This window comes from Vulpes vulpes, chromosome 10, assembly GCF_048418805.1.
Source record: "Vulpes vulpes isolate BD-2025 chromosome 10, VulVul3, whole genome shotgun sequence".
Taxonomy (NCBI): domain Eukaryota; kingdom Metazoa; phylum Chordata; class Mammalia; order Carnivora; family Canidae; genus Vulpes; species Vulpes vulpes.
The window spans coordinates 65,864,375-65,888,948 of NC_132789.1; the positions used below are offsets into that span (position 1 = coordinate 65,864,375).

A 24,574-nucleotide genomic window follows, 5' to 3' on the forward strand; every position below is an offset into this window, starting at 1 on the left:
CACAGAGATATAATATCTCAAATTTAATAAGTTTGGTTTTTGATTTGAAAGTGAAAGATATATTCAGGAAAACAGATAAACAGCATTGAAAATTTAATATTAGGTCATGGTGGAATTCTTTTGGTGACCACTTTCATTTTTTAATTTTTTAAAAGCTTTTATTTATTTATTTGACACAGAGAGCGTGTGAACAAGCATGGGGAGTGGCAGAGGGAGAGGAGTAATAGGCTCCTCACTGAGCAGGGAGCCCATGTGGGGCTCAATCTCAGGACCCTGGGATCATGACCTGAGCTGAAAGCAGATGCTTAACAGACTGATCCACCCAGGTACTTCTGGTGACCACTTTTAAATAATCATTATAAATAATTCACCATTTTCTATGCATGGAATATTAGATAGAGCTCCACCAAGTTTGACTCAATGAATAAAAATGTTGAAATTATCCAATGGTGGAAATCCTCAATTATGTTATAACTTTATAGGAGACAAGAAACAAAAACAATTCTCAGCCCATATGTGAAACCTTTATTTAAGTCATATATCCTCTTTAGCAAATCTTAAATAAATAAAGTTAACATGACAAAATAAGACCTTCAAGAAAAGTATTATTTAATGGAGTCATTAAAAATAAGTATGAATGTAATACATGAAGAGGAATTTTACATGGTAGGAAAAATCTTAACAGAATATCAGGTCTCAGAGAATTTGAAATTTGTTCTGATGCAGTGATGTACCTAACAAGTATAAAACTGCTGGGCCAGGCATTTTGTAAATGTATGTAGGCTGCACTGATGAATCAATGAAGAATGGGTAAATCATGGAGAACAAAATGAAATAAACTTTTTAAACACAGCAAGGAAGAGTTTATTATAGGTTACTGCTATCTCCCTGCTTGCAGCCTTTGTGAGAAGCTGCAATAGTAGCGAGGGTTTAGAGTTACTGGGCATTTAGTCTACTGGTGCATAATCAACATCTTAAGGAATGTTACAAACCATGAAAAAAAGTTCTAAATTGCTGCCTTTGGTTTTAAAATATAATGAAGACAACTGATCCACGCTTGCAATTATCCTATCTACTCATTGTTCACTCACTTTAGCTGTCATATAGAAACATAAACAGCAGAAACAGTATAGATTATCCCTAGATAAGAGAGGCAAATGGAATTACTATAAATGCTACTGAAAAGTCCTCATTATTTTTGATAGTGCATGCAGAGAAAAGCAATAAAAAATGAAAATGGCTTTGAAATTCACAAACCTCATTGAATTATCTATATGTTATTTTTCCACCGTGAAGCCCCTGGCTCAGTCAATGCTATGTTTAAGGCTTGACACATTTTAGGAAAGATGCTAAAGGGCCTGAGAAGACAAGACATTTGTGCTAGGATAGCTGCAAAGAGAGAGCAAGGTATTAGCCTGGATATGTGGTGCTACAAGAGACAGACCTCTCTGTCGAGGTATTTGTTATGTAGTGCTAGTAACAGAATTAGTTGTGAGATAGTGTAAACTCCCGATGAACAAAACCTATCTCCCTCCTGTTTTCTCATACCCTTCTGTTCTTTCCTACTCACACAGCCTAACACTCTGTTTAACAGAGTAGACAAAAAAAGATATTTGTTGAATAAGTATTTATTAAAATAATGTGTAGAGCTGTCTGTCTGTAAACTCACATTTTGCCGGACAGAGCCTATACGTCCTGCAATTTCCCATTTGGTCTTTGAGATTTATTCTAAACCCTGTGGTATTTTCTTCCCTATAAAACCTTTTTCATAAGGTCTTATGTATCCTTTTTTTTAACTACAGAGCACTACAATTTGATAGAAACCACTTCTCAGGGAAGAAAAAACAAGCTTTCAACTGCAGTTTATGAATTATTTCAGGAGATAAAGAGTAAAAAGGTTCAACAAAGTGCTGAAGAGATCAAGCACTAAGAAATGTTAATATAAACTTAATATATTAATAATATATTAATATAAATTAATATAAATATAATTAATATAAACTGATACAACTTCGGAGTAAATACTAAGTTGAAAAAGCATAGTTCTATGTTCACTATTGTAATTCCAGGTATCCTGCTCAATAACTTTTCTGCAAGCTGAGACATGTCAAAATGTTAAAAGAAACTTTACTAAAGCCTTGTTTATAATAGTGAAAAACAGGGTCCACACTAACCATGCATAAATAGAGCAAGAGATAACAAATATACGCACATCTATTGACTGAAATACTATATAGCAATTAAAGGAACCCTATATATATGTATATATATAGTAATATTGAAGAACCTCTGGAAAATTACCAAGTGGAAAAAAAAGAAATCTAATATAGTTCATGGTGCATAATACCACTTAGGTAAAAATGAAAAAAAAAAGAAAATAAAAATACAAACCCAACAAAGTAATAGTAAGTAAGATCTATTGTCACTGTTATATAAATGACAAAGAATAGACTAGAAGTCTATATATCACACCTATAAAAGTCATTATATCTGGATTTGGGGGAAGGAATCTGTTTTATGACATGACATAATTCATCTTCTTGTTTCATAGTGTACTGTTTAAAGGAAAACAACATTCATATTCCATTGATGCAATATAGATGCAAACACAGTAAAGAGACAGGAAACAAATATGCCAACTTAAAAAAAAATGAATAATTCTCAAAATCTGAATAGGAGTTCTTGGTTTTTATTTTTAACATTTTTGTATTTTTCAAAATTTCCAAAATAAAGCAGATGAGAGAAAAGAGGGATAGTTACTGGAATTACTTGATAATCTCCCTCATCCAGCTAAGGACTCAAGGAAGATTTGACTTGTGAAAGATTGGCTTCCATCTTAAGTAAAAGAGATGGCAAAAAAAGGAATAATGGAAAGTTAGAGAATTAAGGCACCAGAAGTAGAAATGTACACCCTTAGGATTTGTAAGAACATGCAACCCTTTTTGAATGAATAATGAGAATACAACTTAGTAAACATCAAATTAATATTATACCAAACAGTCTTTTTGGTATTGCAGATGTCAAGCGGGTAAGGAGAATAAAGTAAGTCCACGTGTTACACTTGGATTGAAGAAAAACTATTAATATAGAAGATGGGAGCCCATGATGTTTGCTGCACCAAGAGTTCTCTAACTCACTCTGACATGTGGAGTGAAGCAGAAGCATCAACAAACACTTTAAACAAAAGGTGATGCTGGAGCTGAGAGTAGGAGACTGAATTAGAAATTAGGCAGGTCAGGGATGCCTGGGTGGCTCAGTTGGTTAAGTCACCAACTCTTGATTTCGGCTCATAACATGATTTCAGGGTTGTGAGATAAAGGCCTGCTTCATGGGCATGGAACCTGCTTAAGATTCTCTCCTTCTCCCTCTGCCCCACATCTGCCCTCCCCACAGCCCCTCTAAAAAAAAAGAAGAAGAAAGAAGAAGAAGAAGAAGAAGAAGAAGAAGAAGAAGGAGAAGGAGAAGGAGAAGGAGAAGGAGAAGGAGAAGGAGAAGGAGAAGGAGAAGGAGAAGGAGAAGGAGAAGGAGAAGGAGAAGGAGAAGGAGAAGAAGAAGAAGAAGAAGAAGAAGAAGAAGAAGAAGAAGAAGACGACGGCCACCGTGAGGTAGAGCAGAAGGTACAAAGTGACTAAAGAAAAAGAGAATATTTTGTGAGTTTCTTGAGAAGAGGAACTGTCTTGATTTTTTTATTCCACAACTCCAAATCTAGCACAATAGGAACAAATCATCTTTCCTTAAAGAGCTGAAGAACTAGATGATCATTTTTTACATCTTGTTTTCTACTTGCAAAGTGAGGATAATACAGTTTATGTGAGCCAAACATGAAGCTTTTAAAAATCATAAAATTAGATATTTTTTAGCATAAAAGGAATATTCTATTTCAAATTTAATAACGTATCTTAACTCACAGAAATATTCAATGCTTTGAACACAGCTACATTGTTTAAAATTTAAAATTTTATTTTTATTTTATTTAAATTTATTAATATGTAATGTATTACTGGCTACAGAGATACAGTTCAGTGATTCATCAGTCTTATACAATACCTAGTGCTCATTACCTCATACCATAGCTGCATTTTAAATTTATATTTGCCTTAAATGTTTTTTGATAAAAAAATTCAAATTGCTTGGTAACATTTACCACAAAGTAAATATTAAGGTATTTTAATATGAATTACTTTAACACTAATGGAATAATTTTAAAATATTATTGAACTATAATATACTATGACATATTAACTATTATTTCTTAATGACATGCTCCTTTGCAGAAAGTGTCACATCTGCAAAATGATGCTGATAAAATAAAAAGATATATTCTTATTTTAAGAATTGAGAAGAAATTTAAAAACACAAGAAAATCAAATTGCTTATTCAAAATAAAAATATTAGAATTTGACTTTTAATTCTTAAATACTGGGAGTTTTAGATCATTTTGGCAAACTTAATTCCTATTCTAGTAGTTAGCAGTGAAATTCTGTAAAGAATCAGGACTATGATTATTTTTTATGTATAAACTATTAACAAATATTAATTAAAATTCTAAAGTAAAGATTTTTCATCTTGAATATACATATCAGAATCAGCAAGGATTTTAAAAGTCTATAAAGTCCTACTTTTAGTTACTACAATGAGAATTAGATAATATTATAGATGTCTTCCTAAAGGGATCTGTTATTCTTAAACACTTCAAATAACCATTTTGCATTTGGGAAAATGACTAAAATCTGAACAATGTAAGTACAAAAAGAAAAAAATAATAAAATACCTTATTACACATAATGAACAATGTAAGTACAAAAAAAAATAATCAAGTACCTTATTATACATAATGCAACATTTTATGGTTTTCATTTCACATAAACAGCAACTCATGTGAATTCTGTGATCTACTTTCTCTCCACCAAACATACCCTAAAAATTATGACCTTTCACTAATAAAGATTTATAATATCATTTTCTTTTTATTGTGTGATTTCACTTTTTAAACTTTTGATTCAAGGATAATTAACGTACAGTATTATTAGTTTCAGGTGTCGAATATAATGGTCAAATAATTCTATACATTTCTCAGTGCTTATCAGGATAAGTGTACTCTTAATACTCTTTACCAATACCCCCTTTCCCCACACACCTTTTATTTTTATTCAAGTTTTTATTTAAATTCTGGTTAAACATATAGTGTAATACTAGTTTAAGGAGTAGAAGTTAGTGATTCATCACGTACATACAACACCCAGCGCTCATCACAACTGCCCTCCTTAATACCACTTTTAATGACTTAATGTTATTCAAAATGTGGTAAGTACATAATTAATTTAACATCCATTATGCTAATGAACTTTTAGGTTGATTCCAAAGTTTTGGTTAAACTATAGCAATGATGCTACCTGGATATGTCTCTCCATATTTGATGATAACTTCCCAGGATAAATCTTAGAAATGGAGTTGCTATTTCAAAGGAGGCTAGCCTAAGTTCAGCCATCATTTATATAAAGAAACTTCCCCTAATTAATTCTCACAGGCTGAGTTATTTGTCTCTACTACATGCACCAACGGTGCCTATGGCTATATATATAGACTTCCAGAAGGGCAGGGGCTGTAACAATTTTATATCCTCAATACTTAGTATTCAATAAATATTTGCTAATTTGAATAATCGTTGTGGGCAGAATATAAAGAAATAGCTTAGATATATAAATATTAGAATCACTACAAATACACTTGGGTAGTAGAATGGTTGTGAGATATTGCAAGGCTCCAAAGATTCTCTGGGATACACCTGAGATGAAGCTACCTCACACTGGAGAGATTTTGACTGTTCTAAAAGATATAAAGACATAAGTAAATCAGTAGCATAATTGATATCAATAATATAAATGTTCACAGATTACTATGGACAGAGTTCCTCTCTATATAATTCCTAGTATGGAATTCTACTCTACTTACAGAAACACAGATACAACTGAATCTCTTATAATACATTTGTAAGCGTTTTTGATCCTTTGATCCTGTTGTATGTGGGTCAAAGCTAGGTACTATGGACTGAATTGTGTCTCCACAGAATTCATATGTTGAAGCCCTAACCCCCAGAAGGTAATGTTATTTGAAGAGGGGGCTTCAAGGTAATTAAATATAGATGTGGTTATAGGAATTGGGGCCCTCCTGGGATTAGTTCCTTTATAAGAAAGAAGACACACCACAGAGAAATCTGTTTTCACTCTTTCCTTCTGTTTCCCACCTACTCTTCTCCCTCTTCATCTCCCTTTTGAGGACAGAATGAGAAAGCAACCACCTCCAAACTTTGAAGAAAGTTCTCACTAGAACCCCACCATGCTGGCATTCTGGTCTTGGATTTCCAGCCTCCAGAACTGAGAGAAATGGTGTTCTGTTGTTTAAGACATCCAGTTTATGGTACTTTGTTATGGTAGCCTATACCACCTAAGAAGCTAAGGAAGATAGGAGTACTGAGATGAACCTCTTCACTGATCCTGGTACCTAAGCTGATGAAATGTATATCTGGATATCTGTTTAATAATTACAAATGAGACTAGGTATCCAGGGTTCCCTTTCCTCCGCAACCATACCAACATTTGTTATCTCTTGTCTTTTTAATGATGCCAATCTAACAGGTTTAAGGTGATATTTCATTGTGGTTTTGACTTGCATTTTCTGTTGGTTACTAATGTTGAACACCATTAATGTACCTGTTGATCATTTGCCCTGTCTTCTTTAGAAGAATATCTATTGAGTTTCTCTAGTTTTTAATTGCATTGTTTACTTTGTTTACTTTTGGGGATGTGGAGAGAAGGGAACTCTGGTGCACTGTTGGGAGCAATGTAAATCGGTATAGCCACTATGCAAAATGGAATGGAGGTTTCTTAAAAAGTTAAAAAGTTAAAAATAGAACTACCATATGATCCAACAATCTCACCTTTGGGTATATACACAAAGGAAATGTAAATAGGATTTCGAAAAGATATCTGTACTCACGTGTATTGCAGCATTAGTCATGAAAGCCAAGATATGAAAACACCCTAAATGTCAAGAGATGAATGGGATAAAGGAGATGTGATACACATACACACACATGCACACATGTGTATACATAGGCATATAAATCACACACATATATTCATATATATGAATACTGAATATTACATATATACATATATAGGGATATGCTAATTTCATATATATGAATTATATAAAATATTATACTCAGATTATATTTATATAAAATATTATTCAGCCATGAGAGAGAAGGAAACTCTGACATTTGTGAAAACATGGATGGACTTTGAATGCATTATGCTAAAAGAAATAAGTCAGCCAGGGAAAGACAAATACTGTCTGATGTAACTTCCATCGGGAATCTAAAAAAGAGGAATTCATGGAAACAGGCTACTGGGGACTAAGGTGTGAGAGAATTGAAAAGGTGTAGGTAAAAGAATACAATTTTGCAGTTAAAAGATGAGTAAGTTCTGGGGAGCTAATGCACATAATTGTGATTATTGTTAACAATAATGTATTATAGACTTGCAAGTTGCTAAGAAATTAGGTCTTAAATGTTCCCGCCACAAAAAATAAATCACAATTCTGTGATGTGACAGAGGTGTCAGTTACACTATGGGGGTAATCACACTGTAATATGTAAGTATATCAAAGCAACATGTTGTACACCTTAAGCTGACACAATGTTATACTTTTTAATAAAAATCAGGGACACCTGGGTGGCTTGGTGGCTGAGTGTCTGCCTTTGGCTCAGGTCGTGATCCCAGGGTACCGGGATTGAGTCCCACACCAGGCTACCCCAGAGGGCGCCTGCTTCTCCCTCTGCCTGTGTCTCTGCCTTTCTCTCTGTGTCTCTCATGAATAAATAAACAAAATCTTTAAAAAAACAGTACCCAGGATATGAAATCATTATTTCAAGAGAAGTTTGGTAATATATTTGATTCTTTCTTGGCATTTTCATAACATTTTTAATTTCATAAATATTTATAGATAACCAATGTATGCCAGATACTATAAGAGTTAAAGAGGTATCTATAAAGAAATGCCTGCCTAAAATAAAGATATTTAAATACAGTAAGTTAAAAGTAATGCATTTCTTTCATTCAACCAATAAAGATGTTTATTGATCTTTTAGTTATGTATAGGCCCTAGACTAAACATACTCCCCAGCCAGCTAGACCTGATAATTTAATGGGAAGACAGACTTAGTTACAAAAACAATGCATAATTATAAATTGTAAAAAGTGTGATGAAGAAAAAGTATAATGGATAGATTGGATCTGACATAAACTGATAAATCAAAGGAGATCTATCTGATGAAGTGATGAAGATAAGAATAAGATGAATATCATTACTATAACACAAAATGAAATAACACATAAGTATCAGAAGAGGAGTACAAAAAATGTGATACTATTTTAAAAGAGGGACAGCTCAGCCTTAATAAGGTTTTATGTAGTAAAGCAACATTTGTGTAATTCTGATGAAAACTATCACATTTGACAAGAGTCTTCAAGTATGCACATAATTTCAGTAAGATAGATAGAAGGGCATCTAAAACAATGATTTTGCATAGACAAGCCAACTTAATTGGGAAAATGTAGGACAAATTTCAAAAACATCAAGCAGTTGAAATCCCATTTACGTCAAGAAATAATGGACTCTTGGACAGGCCTAGAGCTGATTGCTAAAAACCTAGGACACCATGATACAGTTTTTGTAATACAGTTTAGAAAATCAGCTAAAATAAATGAAGTGAAGAGGCAATATTGGCATCAGAGTAAAAGAGAATTTTGTGATAGAAAAGAACCTGACATGGCTTATTGAAAAGATATCACTGACTTGCATTTTTAAAATAGTAGGATCTTTGTAGAGATGTGAGTTAAAAACAACAACAATACAACCTATTATTATACATAGATACAACACTCTGAGCAAAAAGGTAAAAGTTTTAAAAGGGCAAGTTATGTTTAAATAAGTAAACACAGAGAAAGAAATATAGTTATATATCAAACTGGTTAAGACTCACAGCACTGAATTATATCATTCTCCATTACTTATAAGCAATACTTAACCTCTCTGTCCCCAATTTATTCATCTGTAAAATAAACATAATTATAGTATTTAACCCACGGGTTGTTCGAAAATTAAATAAATACCCTTAACTCTCTTGGAGGACTACTTAGCAAGTAGTATAAATTGCTAATATTTATTATGTCAGAAGGAATTCCATTTTAATCAACAGAAAACATTAAGGGAAAGTTCAGCAACACTTCTTAATTCCAACATATGTACAGCGTATCTGTATATGTCAGACACTGTTCTAGATGTGGAGATCAAACAGTAACAAGAATAAAAAAAAATTACTGTCCTCATAGAGCTTATATTGGAGTAGGGGGGACAGTAAAATGCAAGATGAAAATAAGCACTGTAGTATCAGTTGTAAGTAATATGGGAAAAAATGCAATAGACTAATGAGATAATATTAATAATAAAGTCTGTAATGAATCTCTAAGGAAGAGATTTTTAAGCAGGGGCCTAAATGAATCGAAAGCACTATCTGTGCAAATATTTTGATATATTGCAGACACAAGGAACAGAAAGTGCAAATGTCTGGAAAGAGAAAAGTAAAAAATGAGATTGGCATAATTAGGTGATAGCAAGAAGGCTAGCATGACTAGACCAGCATGGTGTGGAGGGAAGGAAGACAGAAAGTGAAAGTGGACATGGGGCCTGAGACCACGTTATTACATGATTTTTTGGACCATTTTAAGAACTTGACATTTTTGATAAGGGTTACAGGAAATTACTAGAAAATTTTGAGGAATGGTTCATGATCTAATACATAATTCTAAAATATGAGTTAAGAAAATTTCAGTTTGGATACAGAGGAATGGAATTGGCATATTTTCCCCTTATCTTTTCCCATAAAAAAATGTCCAAAAGCAACAAGAGAGACAAAAAAAATCAGAAAAATATTTCCATTTTTGGTGAAACTAGGCAATAGCTAACTCTTCAAACTACAAAATAGTAGTAGTCCTTCTGAAATATAGTGCCTATAAAAGCCAGCATCTGAAGCAGAAGGCAAAAAAAAAAAACCCTGCAAGACCAGAAATTTCATAAAGAGCCAGTAAAGTCACATCTCAAACACAAGTGCAAACACTCAGCTGTCAAAACCTATCTTATGTTTGCCCAAGCAGGAATGGGAGGTGGATGATACTCGGGAATCAGCTCCATTCTAAGAAGCAAAAGAAGTTTTTCTAGATAAGAAATCATGTTGAAAACTCATATTTGCAAAGAGCAGTCTTCACAATTTTTCTCCTATTCCTAATGGCCCAAGAGGTGTAAAGACTAAATATACTCACACTCAAAAACCTGGGTATAAGTAAATATCCACCCATCCTGAAATACAGCCCTAGCCACTCATCCTTATGACTTTCTGCCAATTAATGGTTCAGGGTAATTAAGCTTTATAAAAATAAGTAAACAGAACTCAACAAACACATAACAAACAAAAAAAATAATTTTAAGGGCACATGGGTGGTACAGTTGGCTAAGCTTCTATCTGTCGGTTTTGGCTCAGGTTGTGATCTCAGAATCATGAGGTTGAGCCCTGCATGGTGCTCTACGCTCAGTGTAGAGTCTCCTTCAGGTTCTATCTCCCTCTGCCCTTCCTGCTTGTGCTCTCTTTCTTTCTAAAATAAATAAATAAATAAATAAATAAATAAATAAATAAATAAATAAATCTTTAGAAAAAGGAACTTAAAGGAAGAGAACAAGAAAAAATATGACGGATAAACTACTCTATGAAATTACTGCTTCAGGGTACCTAATTCTACATTTTCCATGAATTATAAAAATTAACAGGCGAATTTATCAATGGAGTATAGGCACAAACTAGTATTTTTACCATCTTAAGGAAGAAATGGTAAGACAATGGAAGGAGATGTAATGTGATCTCTTAAGGCTTAGAAAAGGAGTGGGATAAAATGGTAAACCTATGAAAAAGATATGTAGGAGAGAAAATAGGCAAAAATAAATACAAGTTTTTAAAAAGGGAATTAAAAAGGATTACAAAGAAAGTGATAGACATAAAGGATAAGGAGAAAACAGTCAATAGGAATATAGAGAATAGGAAATGGAAAAAATGTTAAATTTTTGAAAGCTGAAAAAGGATTATGGAAAAAAAGTAGATGTGAAAGACACGTAAAAGGAACCAATATTTGTGTTAATGTATTCCCAAAATACTGGAGCAAAGCTAATATTTCATAATGCAAAGGGCTTGAATTGCATATTAAAAAAGGTATCATATCCAGGGGAAAATCACCCCAAACTACCACCACTGAAGTACAATCTAGTAAATTTACTTGATATCAAACACAATATCCTTTAGAAGATGTTATACTCAGAGTCAGGCAAAAAAAAAAAAAAAGAAAGAAAGAAAACCTTTACTTTAAGATTAAGAGGAAAAAAGGCTAATCTTAGAATTCTTTTGAAGAACTTTAATTGTGAAAATAAAATGAAAAACTAAAAATGCTCAGCAGAAAGAACTAGGACCCAAGGAGTTTATAATGAGTCAAATAATCTTTCACAAATAAAAATAATCAAATATTTTGGATGTACAAAAAATATTTCTATGAACTGTTTTTTATATAAGTGCTAAACAATGAACCCAGCTGACCAAAAGACTATTGTAAAGACCTCTGGGAAGGGAGTGGAGGAGGGCTCTGTGGAAACACTTTATAATGTTTATCTGTACATGTAAAAGTAAAACAAACGTGAGGTTTGGGGGGAATGAACAGAAACTATCTGTTGTATGCCTTAATGTAGAAATGCCATAAGCATAGAGAAAAGAGCAATGAAAGCAGGAGGCATGCCGATTCCTCACCTTTCTTATAATAGCTAACATCAAAAAGATAGAACTCATAAATATTTCTCAAATAAGTATATTTAAATTACCTAAACTAAATTTTTAAAAAAGAAAGTTTTCCACAATGGATTTCAAAAGGATCCTAATGCTTTGTTGTATATAAGAGATAAGCCTAAAGCAGAGTTATTCACAAAGATTTTTAAAAATGTACAGAGACAAAGGCAAGTCAAACATTTTTTAAAAAAAGTAAAATTCACTATATAAATAACAAACGAGAGTGAATTCAGGCCAAATAGCATTCACAGTGACAAATCAGGGCTCTTTTAATATTAAATGGTACAAATAATATAGCAGATAAAAGAGTTATGAATATCAGCATATCAAATAAGAGTTTCAACATGCATTAACAAATGTATAGGAAATACAAGGAGAAAAAGAAACTCATTAGTAGAAGATATTTAATTTCACCTTTCTGGACCCTTAAATCAAGGAGACACAGAACACTTAAAGAAATAAAATATATACAGTTATAATACATGATAGATTTGAGCATCAAACCCATTACCACTGGCTCCAGAGACTACTCTCTTGACCAGCAGCCTAGATTGTGATTCTAGAGTACCTCTAGGCTGAAGCAGATAAATATATATTTATATATTTGAAGAGGAGATGGAAATTTTTCTTCTGATTAAAACAAGAAACAAGTGAAAATGAGGGCTGTTTAAGGGGAAAATAAACCCACAACTGCTGAAATAATTTTCTCAAAGAGCAATAGACTGCAGTAATGAGCAGGTTAGTGTGATTAGCAGTAGTGTGAAGAGCCTATTTCAGGTCAATTGGAATGATACAGGGTACTGGATGATTCCCAGAACCCAAGAACAGAAAGTGAGGGCAGCCAGGACCCAGAAAAGCTGCTCAGGCTATGACTATGTCTGCCTCCCAGCTCTGCAACTGTGGAGTGCCTCACCATCACCCCCCTTCCCTGAGCTTCATTCTACTGTATTGTTCTCTGCAGACCGCCTTGCTCTGTCCCATTTGCACATAGCCCAGTAATGACTGCCAAATTCCTGCCCTACTTGACTACCCAGTTTAGATACCAAATTAAGACTGATTGGAGTTCCTATAACTCTCGTCTGGATTCCAGGGAAAGGGAATCTAATTACTACTGTTTAGGTCATGAGGTCATAGTTATCCCACACTAATCTGGTGGGATGCAGGGCAGGATCAGGTAATTAAAAAAAAAAAATTGGCTGAAATTGAGGAGCTCCAGAAGACTACTGTAAGTATCAGTCCCATTTTTGCATGTAGTAATTTAAGATATTTACTCAAGTTCAATTTAAAAACTATACCCAAAATTTTCTTGATATGTCCATGCCCTCAATGATGCCATCACAATCTGTTTAAATGGTGTCTACGTAGCAAAAGGTAAGAGAAAACATTTTTTTTTTTTTACCCAAAACAGTTCATCACATTTTTAATCCATGGAGATGTAGGAATCATAATGAAGAGAACCCAACAGATATAGTGTTTTGTGGGTGGTGGACATGTGTCAGAATGGGACAGTTCATGAGAGTATGTGTGGTTTTTCCTTAGGCTGATGTATTACAACATTTCTAGATTGCTTCTGGGAATCAGCGACTGAGTTAAATTGAAACAGAGTGGGAATAGTGGATGTTCTGCCAAACTTCAAGAAAAATGTTAACATTGTGGTTTTATAATTTTAGCCAATGTCTGTTTTTCTCTAAAATATAAAGCATAATAAAATTACTATTCTATTTCAAAAAGAAAGATGCTAAAGTCAAATAAAGGAATTCTTTAATTAGGTTACTAATCCTCTGTTTTTCTGAAATAACAGAATATGCTACTTAATTTTTTATAAAAGAAGTTCAGATTATAATAGACATGGCAAATTTTAATGGTATCATTGTAATAAATTTGAAAATATGACACATTTATTTTCTTTATAGGAAAGCTGCTTGAGTATGGCACTCTTTCCCAAAATAATCTCAACTGAACCAACACTGCGCCATATTTGCAGGAAAAATGGACTAGATTTGTTTCATAGCACCTGTAGAATAGTGATGGAAAACAGAGCATTTAATTAGATCCAAATTCTCTGTATTCCTGGTGCAAGAGTGTGCATTATAGAATGGGAAACCATCTGAATTCATTTTAAAAATGTAGGCACTATTTTCTCCTTTGTATTTTCTTGAATATGTGTTTGAATAAGTGTTTTGTTTTTGTTTTTGCTTTATTTATTTATTTATTATTATTTTTTTTTTATGATAGTCACAGGGAGAGAGAGAGAGAGAGAGAGAGAGAGAGAGGCAGAGACATAGGCAGAGGGAGAAGCAGGCTCCATGCACCTGGGAGCCTGACGTGGGATTCGATCCCGGGTCTCCAGGATCGCGCCCTGGGCCAAAGGCAGGCGCCAAACCGCTGCGCCACCCAGGGATCCCTGAAGAACTATTTCAAATCAATAGTTCCATATAATGTAATATTCAAAACTTTCTTTAAGGCTTTAAAAGTTTCATATATGTCCATTCAAGCTATTAAAATTGCATTCAACCAAAGGAGCATTATACTTCCCCCTGCTTTTCTCATTTTATTGCAACAAAAAATATCAAGTGCCTTTGTAACTTAGAAGAGGTCTCTGTGACCCACAGCAAAACACTAAGGCAATGATTGTTTTGACATTAACAATGCTTCCAAGGCACAAATGTTTTGTTCTTTTGTTTGTTTGTTTTATAATTGTTGTTGCTTCTCCTGGAGAAAGAAAATTGATCATTCTCTTGTCTGAATTCTGACTTGACTCTTATATTACAGGGCTTAAAAAGACCTTAAGGTAACATTTCAACAGCATGCTCACAATAACTTCACTATTTTGATTTCTCTTATCCAAAGACAGAAGTACTAGATAAAACTAAAAAGTATGACAAAACATGTTTTTCATACATAATATCCATGATTCTTTTTACTGCATCCATGTAGGGAAAAGCAAAAATGCATAGATGAAGGTACCTTAGAAATGATCCTTTAAAAAGCAATAAAAATGGTTTATTACTGGAACTTGCCTCATGAATGTATAAGGTAAAATTCTGGTATATAGTGTATGGGCACATTCCCATCCATGTTTGCATCTATGTTGGGCTGCCAATTAGTGGCCAGAACTGCCTGCCATGTTAGAAGCATGGGTCTCAGTCTGTCTTCCTTGTCTCTTCATCAATTTCTCTGCTGTCTGTATCTGCTTGTGTGTGCTTATCTGCCTGCCTAGTCATCCACATCTCTCCGTAGTATGTTTCTGACTGGTTGTCAGTTTGCCTGTTCTTGTATATTGGTCCATCCATCCCTGTCCCATTGTCAGCTCCCATCTGTCAATCCTTCTACACACTTACTTGTCAGCCTGTTCCTGTTTGCATATCTGTCGGGCTGTATATATTGGTTGTGCAGATACATGCCTGTCTATGATTCTATGTGCAGATTAAAATCTTTCCTTTAGTCTAGATTTAGCCTATACTCTACCCTATGATCTATGTGGGTGTTGACCAAATGTTTGGAGAGAGCTAGAAGGAGTTTCAAAATGAAAACAAGAGTTGTAACTAAAGCCAAATACAACTGTTCTCAGAGTTAAAGGAGAATATATAAGAACTTAAACACTTCAGAGAATTGTTTTAATGGGAATATCCCAGTTCTCAGCATTATTCTCAAGATCCAGCCTACTCCCACCCCAGTTGACAACCTAAAAATAATCGACTTCTTTTGCAATGCAAACCTTCATCCCTTCATGTAAATTCTGCCAATTCTCATAAAGATTTTCCCTTTCCTAAAATATTCCCACATTTTACCCCACAAGAATAATCCAAAGGAGAAAAAATTCTTGGTAGAACATTTTCTAAAGCTTAAGTTATTTTGTGAGGAATGCAGTAAAAGGAAGGGGAGAGAGAATTGCAAGATAACCCAGGATGGTATTTAAGGTTCTAATTCCAAATATTGCAAGGTCTCCTTGCTGGTAAGTTGGGATGAATCTCAATATACTGCCTGTGAACTTAAGATCTGCTTTTCAAATGTCCCATGGGTAATTCTTGGAAAAAATCACAAACACACATGACACAGACATGCATTACAAATGCCTTCATATACAGACACATACACATGACTGCTCACTTACTTCTTAAAGACCAAAATTTTAGAAAGAGTAAACATAAATTCCTATTAAGGATAAATAATTCCAGAACAATAGAATGTCCATAGTCATTTACCTATCCCAATAAATATAACCAAAGAAAGTTTACTTTGGCTTTGCTCTACAATGTCCAGAGACCTAATAGAGCCTAGAATAACAAGACCCCCTACAAAATAATTTTCTAAACAATAGTAGTGCTTCGTTAAGGTTCTACATATACACATGCATATATTTTAATTATGAGACTGTATAATTCATGGCTGAAACTATTAAAAGTGCTTATTTACTTTGATAGATTTTGGCAGGTGACAGACAACCTTCTACTTTATGATGATTAAATTCTTTATATTCAATGTGGACATCTGACAATATCACAAGAATTTTTTTGTGTGTTAATATAGTGACAGAAGAATAATTTATGATGAAGTAGGTTAACTGTACTTACATTGCATAGTAGCAGTGGCCTATTTTTCTTTTCAAAGATGTTCTACCAAATTCAGATATGGCTAGAAAATATGATTCAGTTCTACAGAAATACTGAAGGCATATCAGATGTATTGATGAAATTAAAAAGGACAATCCAGGAATTCACACAACACACAACATATGCTTCCTAGAATTAAAGCAGAATTGCCACCTGGCAAAGTTTTCATTTGAACAGGTCGTTCTTTGAACACATTCAAACCAAGTACCTGTTGATTCCATGAAAATAACTAGAAATAATACATTATATATACCCAGTAGTCAATTTGGTTATTCATTGTTTCCCCATATAATAGAAATTATTAAATTGAGCATTAACTTTCTTACATGCAAAATTAAATGTGAAACTCTGTGAGCTTTAAAATTATACCATCTTGTTCTTTAGTTTCTCTTTGATAAACCTAACCTCTTTAACCGTACTCATTCACTATGATATTTTGAAGACAAAAAAAGTCCTAAAACATAATTCATGTTCTCCATAAGAAAAGAGAAATAGAAATTACATAATTAACTAGAAAATTATCATGCCTACTACACTCACATAAAAATATGGGATTGAAATAAGCACTGCATCACTTCCCTTCTCTTTCACCTGAATTGCTGTTTGTTATGTATTTTTCAATATTTTCACAGCTGTTCGTATGGTAAACATAAAACTCTGCCATGATCTGAGACCATTATAGTATAATGGTTAAATGCCAGACTCTGAGCCTAAGATTCTCTATCCAAACCACTAAGCTAATTATGCTAAACAGCCACAGGCAATTGCTTCATCATTCAGTGTCTCGATTTCCACATCAGGAAAATGGTTATAACACTACCTTGTAAGGCTGTTGGTAGGATTAATATGAGAAAATATATGCTGTGCTTAGAATAGTCTGCAGCCCACAGGATGTACTCAACAAATGCAAAATGATATGATTAATATTGTTTGGATGTCATTCTAATTTTAGGGCTTTAAAGGGTCCATTAGGAGTGAAGGCAATGTGCTCTATAGATATCCATATCAAATTAAGGTATTTGGAAGGATTTTGGCAGAAGAAAAGGATAAAGTTATATTTTTAGACTAAAAATCAGTGGTTATCTGCAAAGTAGACTTGACTATCTTGAACATGGAAGTTTAGGGCTATCTTTTGTCCAAATTTTGGAGGATCTTTCTGTTCTAGAACACGGGTTGGCCAACTATGCTCATGGCCAAATATGGCCCCTAAAAGCATTTGTTTTCTTTTTTGTTTGTTTGTTTGTTGTTTTTGTTTTTTTGTTTTATATTTTTAAAGGGGCGAATAAGGATAAAGAGGGTAGGAGGAGGAGGAAAATGTGACAGGAACCTTCAGGGCCCACAAAAATCTAAAATGTTTACACTTTGTTAGTTTTCCAGAGCTGTTGGAACAAAGCACCACAGACTGGGTGGCTTAAACAACAGAATATTTTTCTCACAATTTTGGAGGCTAGAAGTTGAGATCAAAGTGTCAGGAGAATTGGTTTCTTCTGAGGCTTATTTCATGGCTTATAGAGAGCTGCCTTTTCCTGGTGTCTTTACATGGTCTCTCCATGCATGTCTGTGTCTATGTTTCTTCTTACAAGGACATCAGTCATACTGGGTTAAGATCAGTCATACCGGGTTAGGACTTATCTTAATGCCTTTTTTTAAATTTAATAACTTCTTTAAAAAATTCTGTTTCCAAATACACTCACATTGTGAAGTACTAGGAGTTAGAACTTAAGCATATGAATTTTTTTTAAAAAATTTATTTATGATAGTCACAGAGAGAGAGAGAGAGAGAGAGGCAGAGACACAGGCAGAGGGAGAAGCAGGCTCCATGCACCGGGAGCCCGACGTGGGATTCCATCCCGGGTCTCCAGGATCGCACCCTGGGCCAAAGGCAGGCGCCAAACCGCTGCGCCACCCAGGGATCCCAAGCATATGAATTTTATGGAGAGACAATCCAGCCCCTAACTTTTATTAGTTGGCCTTTTACAGAAAAAGTTTACTAGCCTGTGTTCTAGAAGCCTGAGCCTATTATACCCGACATGTGAACCAGTATCTTTGTGTCTCCTTTAATATGCATTTGTCAATACAAATTGAGACACAAGAAGAGAATCACTAAGCTCAGAGATATCTGTTTTTCCATTAAGAATATGCTGAGGGAAGAACACCTCAAAGAATTGGCAGCTAACCTATTTAAGGTTAGGTCAAGGGGCAAGGCTGATTTAATGAAAATATTTACTTAGAGGAAGCCATAGGCAGAGGAAGACTGTAGGTGAACACATACCTAGGTCCCCCAAAGGAAGTCCCATAATCATACTGAATAACAGGAAGCCCAGTATCAAGAGTCGGCCTGAAGATGGTGATGCCGTGATAGCTACACCAATACTTAGTACCATTTTTTAGTACTTACATCAACAAACCCCTGCAATACTATTTGATATTTTGTTATTCATTCCACACAATATGAATATTATTATAACCCTCCCACACACATTTACAGATTGGAAAATTGAGTTGGAATTAAAACACAGGTTCTAATCTCCTTAAGCACAGAGTCAAAATATCCAAAGTTTGGAATCAAACAGCAATAGAACAAGAAATTCAAGGGTCTTATAGAGAATGAAGCCAGATGCCTAAACTTTCATTTTATTGGTGAGTAGGTCGGTTCATTGATATTAAGACAGGATTGGCACTGACAACAGATATTGACTCAAAAGAAAAGAAAAGAGAAAAAGAAAAGAAAAGAAAAGAAAAGAACAGAAAAGAAAAGAAAAGAAAAAAAAAGAAAAAAAGAGAAGAATAGCTTTTCAGCAGGTACTTGCTTTTGTATCCACATTTTGATCTAGTCATAATGTACAAGATAATTTCCTATAATGCATTTTCAAAATAATTACTTGGTGGTTCCCATTTATAAAGAGGACATTTGTACATCTGTTTCCAAATTCCAATAAAAGATATAGAAAACACATGCATGATGCTTAATTTATCTCCCCATATAACTCAGAATATTAAAGTAGGTTTTCTGTATATGCTTAACTCAATATGAAAAGTATCTGAGAAATTCAGACTTAGAATTTTTCAGCAGTCTTATGACCTAAAGAAAGCAGTTTCTAGCTTGGATTTGCATACTATTTTTGTAAAGCTTCGAATTCACAGTTAAGGTCAACATCTGGCTGTATTGAACATTCACATTTAACAGTTTCACTCTCATTAAAAAAAATGTTTAGCATTTTTTCAAAGCAAAAGCTGTCTTTTGTTTTAATAAAAGTATTCATATGTTTGCTTTGTTCCTTGAGGGGGTGGTTCATATCCTTAAACTACTCTGTGCCGTTAGAATTCAAGGCCATCTCACTAGACAAGCCACTGTAGCAAAATAAAATGCAAACAAAAGGGGCAAAGGGCACAGCATAATGAGCAAGAGGATTTACTGGCTTGTCTTCTATTTCCATATCTTTTGGGAGAGGGGAAAAAATGAGAACATGAGATACAGTTCTATCTGCTTTCTCTGGTAAGTTATGGTTGAAAATTTAGCTGTTTGTAGTCATAGAGAATATAGCAACCTATGTCTCAAGCTAATCTTAATTTCTAATTTTATCTATACTTCTATAGAGTATTTTAGTGCTGAGCAATAACTCCATGATCAATACATTATTTTTTAAATCAGTTTTAAAACTGTTGAACAATGGACCTATGATAATACAAATATACACATCACACACATCCCTACACACATATGCATCACTGAAGAAAGATGAGTCAAGGTAGTTTCAATTGGTACATTCTGTATGTGAAACTCTATGATAAAATGCATTCAGACATAAGTACTGCTTATCGAACATATGTTGTACACACACTATGTGTTTGTTAGTTAATGTGTGTGATCTCTAGTACCCACAAGAATCTAAAAAGTAGGTGCCATTATCTCTATTATATTATCTCTATTATATCTCTATTATATACTCAATAGGAGAGAGATAGGTAGGAGACAAATTAACTTACACAAACTTGCTTAACACATTTAAACCTAGTTTTTCTTACCCTCAATCCAATGTTCTACCCATGATGACACTTTGGTATAGGGAGTAGAGTTAAGAGAATATTTGAATACAATTAGATGAGAAGTCTGGGATCCATGGTAAAGTTGGATGCAAATCATTGACTGAATACAGGACATTTCACATCTTACATGCACATAAGCAGCCACTAAAGAGCCAGCCTTAATTGCCTTTCTCTGTGGGCACCAATTAGGAGTCCTGAAATATTAATAAACTGGCTGATTTAGGAGAAAAATGCCATTACATACTTTCTTCCTACATATTGCTGTGAAACACCAAACAGATCATGGGCACTCAATAAATATTAAATATTTAACAGCAACTAATAAAATAAAATTATAGTAATATATTTTTGCAATGAACTCACCATTAGATGAAGTAAAACAAGTTTTAGCACCTGACCTGGAAGCTGAGAAGATTTAGATAGCTGGGTAAGTGAATGAACCCTATAGGGAGGCAAGAGACACTAGCATGATATGGTAGAAAAGGTTAATAAGAGGTCAGAGCAATAAAAATTTTTATTGCAGTTTGACAACTAAAACTGGCCCTCCTGATTTTCATATTTGATCTATTCATCTGACACCCAAAATATAAATTAAAGGATATATTTCCAAGCTGTTGTCATAGCTTCCCAACACTCAAATAAATAAATAAATGATGTTAAATCACTTTAGCTTTGACATACATAAGACAGTGAATTATAAAACTCTGAGATACTCAGGAGTGTATGCAGTTTCAGAGAGCATACTTCTGTAGATTTAAATTAGAGCTTCGGGTTACTGGGGAAGAAATCATACTGGGAGCAAGCTCATTTTTTTTTTTTCTTAAGTGAGTGGAGGGAAAATATTCCATAAAGGAGAGAAAGCTTGCCAAATGGAGGAATCCATAGGGAAACCTTAATTTAAGCCCCTATTCCGCAATTCTTGTAAGATTCATGAAAAAAGAAGCACTTAAAAGAACTCTTTGAGGATTCAATTCTCCTTCATCTTTTTTTTTTTTTTTTTTGCCTTTTACAAACCCTCTGAGGATAAGAGAAAACAAACTCCAAGTAACTATTTGGGTGACTCAATCCTCCTCCTCCTTCTCCTTTATTCTTCTAATAGTCTCTCAAATGCTCCAAAGAAATGAGAACACACTTAACAAGTGCTCTTGTGAAGCTGAGCCACCATTTCCTCTCCCGAGCCTGTGATTAACCCTCTGATGGTTCCACAAACTCTGTGTTCCAGTCCACATAGAGCAGCAAATATACCACACCCCAGGTCAAATACACCTGCCATTCTAGCCATTCTAATAGTTATTTTTAACATAGAAGAATATCAACCCCATGGTAGGTTTCACTGAGCTTATTCACACAATAATAAAATACCTAAAAACATCAAAAGCCCTAATATCATCTTTTAAAATATTTCTTCAGTTTTCATAAACTCACCGTAATGACTATGTGCTTGCTTTCTGTCCTACAGCTCCATCCACTTTCTGACACAAAACACCCCCCCACACACACACACACATACCTTTAACTTCTAGGAAACAGGCACAGTAGTCACCTGTTCTAATATATCTTAGGTATAATAAGCTGAATTTCAGTGTAGAATAGGGCTTTCTCCATTTTTATTGATTCAGTTAATATTCAGAAGTTTGCCAGCTTTTCACATTTTACTTTGCTGAACAGTTTTGTGTACTTCATAAATGTATTGAGGCTTTTCACTTCACAGAACAAAGTTGAATAACAAATTTTTATGGTATGCATATCTTACTAAAAATGTAGCAATTAATTTTAGGAAGATTCTTTCAAACTTAAAAATAAAGACCTATAAAGCCAGAAAAGTACACCCATATAATAGTCTCATAAAGACTCCCACTGGAGTTTCTTTAAATTAAATACTTTTATTATTCATATATTTATATACCATAAATACCAATGGCACCAAAATTAACAGCAGCATCTGAGACAAAGTTTGTATTTGAGAATATACGGAGGAAACATCATGATCATGTAAAAATATTTTTAAAATGTATAAGGTTAGCTGAGTTTCCAAAGTATGTATTTCCCTTCATTATACGCTGCAGCTACAAAAAATCCTCAAGAGAATTAATATGAACTTATGATAATGCAGCCTGCAGCACGGTTTTGTTTTGGTTTTGCCTGTTTTTGCTGACAATGCAATTCAAACTGTACCCTACTAATCTTTACTAACGGAGTCAGATTATTCACCTATAAACATGCAGCAATAAAGTGTCATTCTTTAGTCAATACTGACTACTTAACATCTTTCTCTTTTTTACCGGTTTGGATCTCCAGCTCATTAGATCATTACCTGATAAATAGGAGAGGGTAATGAATTGAGAAAATACGTACCTTCAGAGAAAACCTGCCCGATAACAATAATCCATTAGAAAACTGGCAATATCCTCTGATCTATTGCCCGCAAAGCTATGACTTGATGGAGAGTTTCATTCCCTGGGCTCAGTTCTCCAGAAGAAAATCAGCACAATTTAAATATTTCTTGGAATGTGACAGCTCTCCAGATCCCTGGTTGCATTCTGTTCCCCAGGGATGGCAATCTGGTGTTCCTGTGTGCATAGAGCAGTGAAGATGAATTGAAAATGCTTGAGATAAATTAGGAATGGCTAAGTTAAAATTGTCTCTGCTCCAGACTCTCTCATCTGCAGTCTGTAAGCCTGTTTTTCTGTGAAAAAGCTAGATGGCAGGCTGCCTCAGTAAGTTCTTCTTAAGCGACACAGAGCATTTTCAATGAAGAAAAATTCTCCCATTATCTAAGCTAATGTGACTGCTGCTAAATCTAGTTTTTAAAGTGTCTACTGGCATGAAATTCATTTTCACTATTGCTTTCTTTGAAACTACAGTCTACAATCCATACTATCATGCTATATACATTTCTATCTGAGAGAAACATTCAAAGTTTTCAGCTAACATATTAAATCATATCTTTTGCAGTTTTAAAGAACATATATGTATAGAACATGTCTTCTTTAGGTCTTAAAGCCATTTTACTTCATTGTATAGTATGTAGAAGGCTTTGCTTTAAATTCCAGTACCTTAATATGAATACTTGTTTTTTTTTTTTAACAATCAACTTCTTTTAATGCAGTTCCACAAAGAAATGCATCATTTTCAACATAAGTTAAAATTCAGAAATTATATACAAATAGAAAAGGGGATACAGAATCCTAATATGTGACCACAGAAGTAAATCTTGACTCTTTGAATATCCTCCTTAAGAAAATAAGATGTTCCAAATTAAATCGTGGTTCATAATTATTCTGCTTCTAAATAAAAACAAGCCATTTTTGAATTCTGTTTATTTCAGTTGAATGATATGTTGTGATATAATATCTTTTTTTCCTGCTGAATTAGATAGTTATTTTAGAATTTTAATAATATTCTGGATTTTAGACTTAGTACACTTTACTTGGTGTGTTGGCAATACACAAAACATAGGGGGTTGTAGAAATTTTCATTTTTTTCGTAAGTTTTCTATATAAAACAATGTTTACATTATCAGAAAGGACAATTAAGAGCATCATAATCCAAGATGCATACATAATCCAATTATACATACTTTAATCTATCTTTTATTAATGCTGCTAAAAAAAATCCCAACCTATCCTTCCATAACTTTCCTCATGACATTCTGTAATGCTCTGTATCTGGTTAACGATTTATTAACAAACAAATTGTGGCTTCCAAGACAAAAATCTATACACAACGTGTATACATTATAAGGGAAGCAAAGATGATATGATGTAATGACTGGAGAGCCAAAAGAAAAGGTAAATCAAATTTTCCACATTTCCTCCATTTATCCTGCAGCTGATCATTTTATTCAGGGGGGTGGAGGGGAGAAGAAATAGCAGAGGCAAAAAGAAAGACTGGAGCAAATGCTCCAGGCTCTTTCCCTCTTCAGAAGTGGCAAACACTATAGCTATCATTGAGGAAAAAAACACAAGAGCCC

The 24,574-nt window shown here is 33.9% G+C and overlaps 1 protein-coding gene across 21 annotated transcripts in view; it reads right to left on the reverse strand.

Moving 5' to 3' along the window:
• The window catches only part of MGAT4C (MGAT4 family member C), a 716,481-nt gene extending 693,155 nt beyond the window's left edge, over window positions 1–23,326 (reverse strand). For 3 of the 21 annotated variants that reach the window (XM_072724521.1, XM_072724529.1, XM_072724526.1), the window contains exon 1: window positions 22,957–23,291. Coding sequence is in view for 2 of the 21 variants with exons in the window: in XM_072724519.1 (XP_072580620.1) it covers window positions 20,965–20,967 (3 nt within the window). In the remaining 19 variants the exon portion in view is untranslated. Of the gene's footprint in view, window positions 1–20,964; window positions 21,044–22,956 lie in introns of all 21 variants that reach the window. The other 18 variants (XM_072724540.1, XM_072724539.1, XM_072724532.1 and 15 more) reach the window with 16 other exon arrangements.
• Between the last annotated feature and the right edge of the window lie 1,248 nt (window positions 23,327–24,574).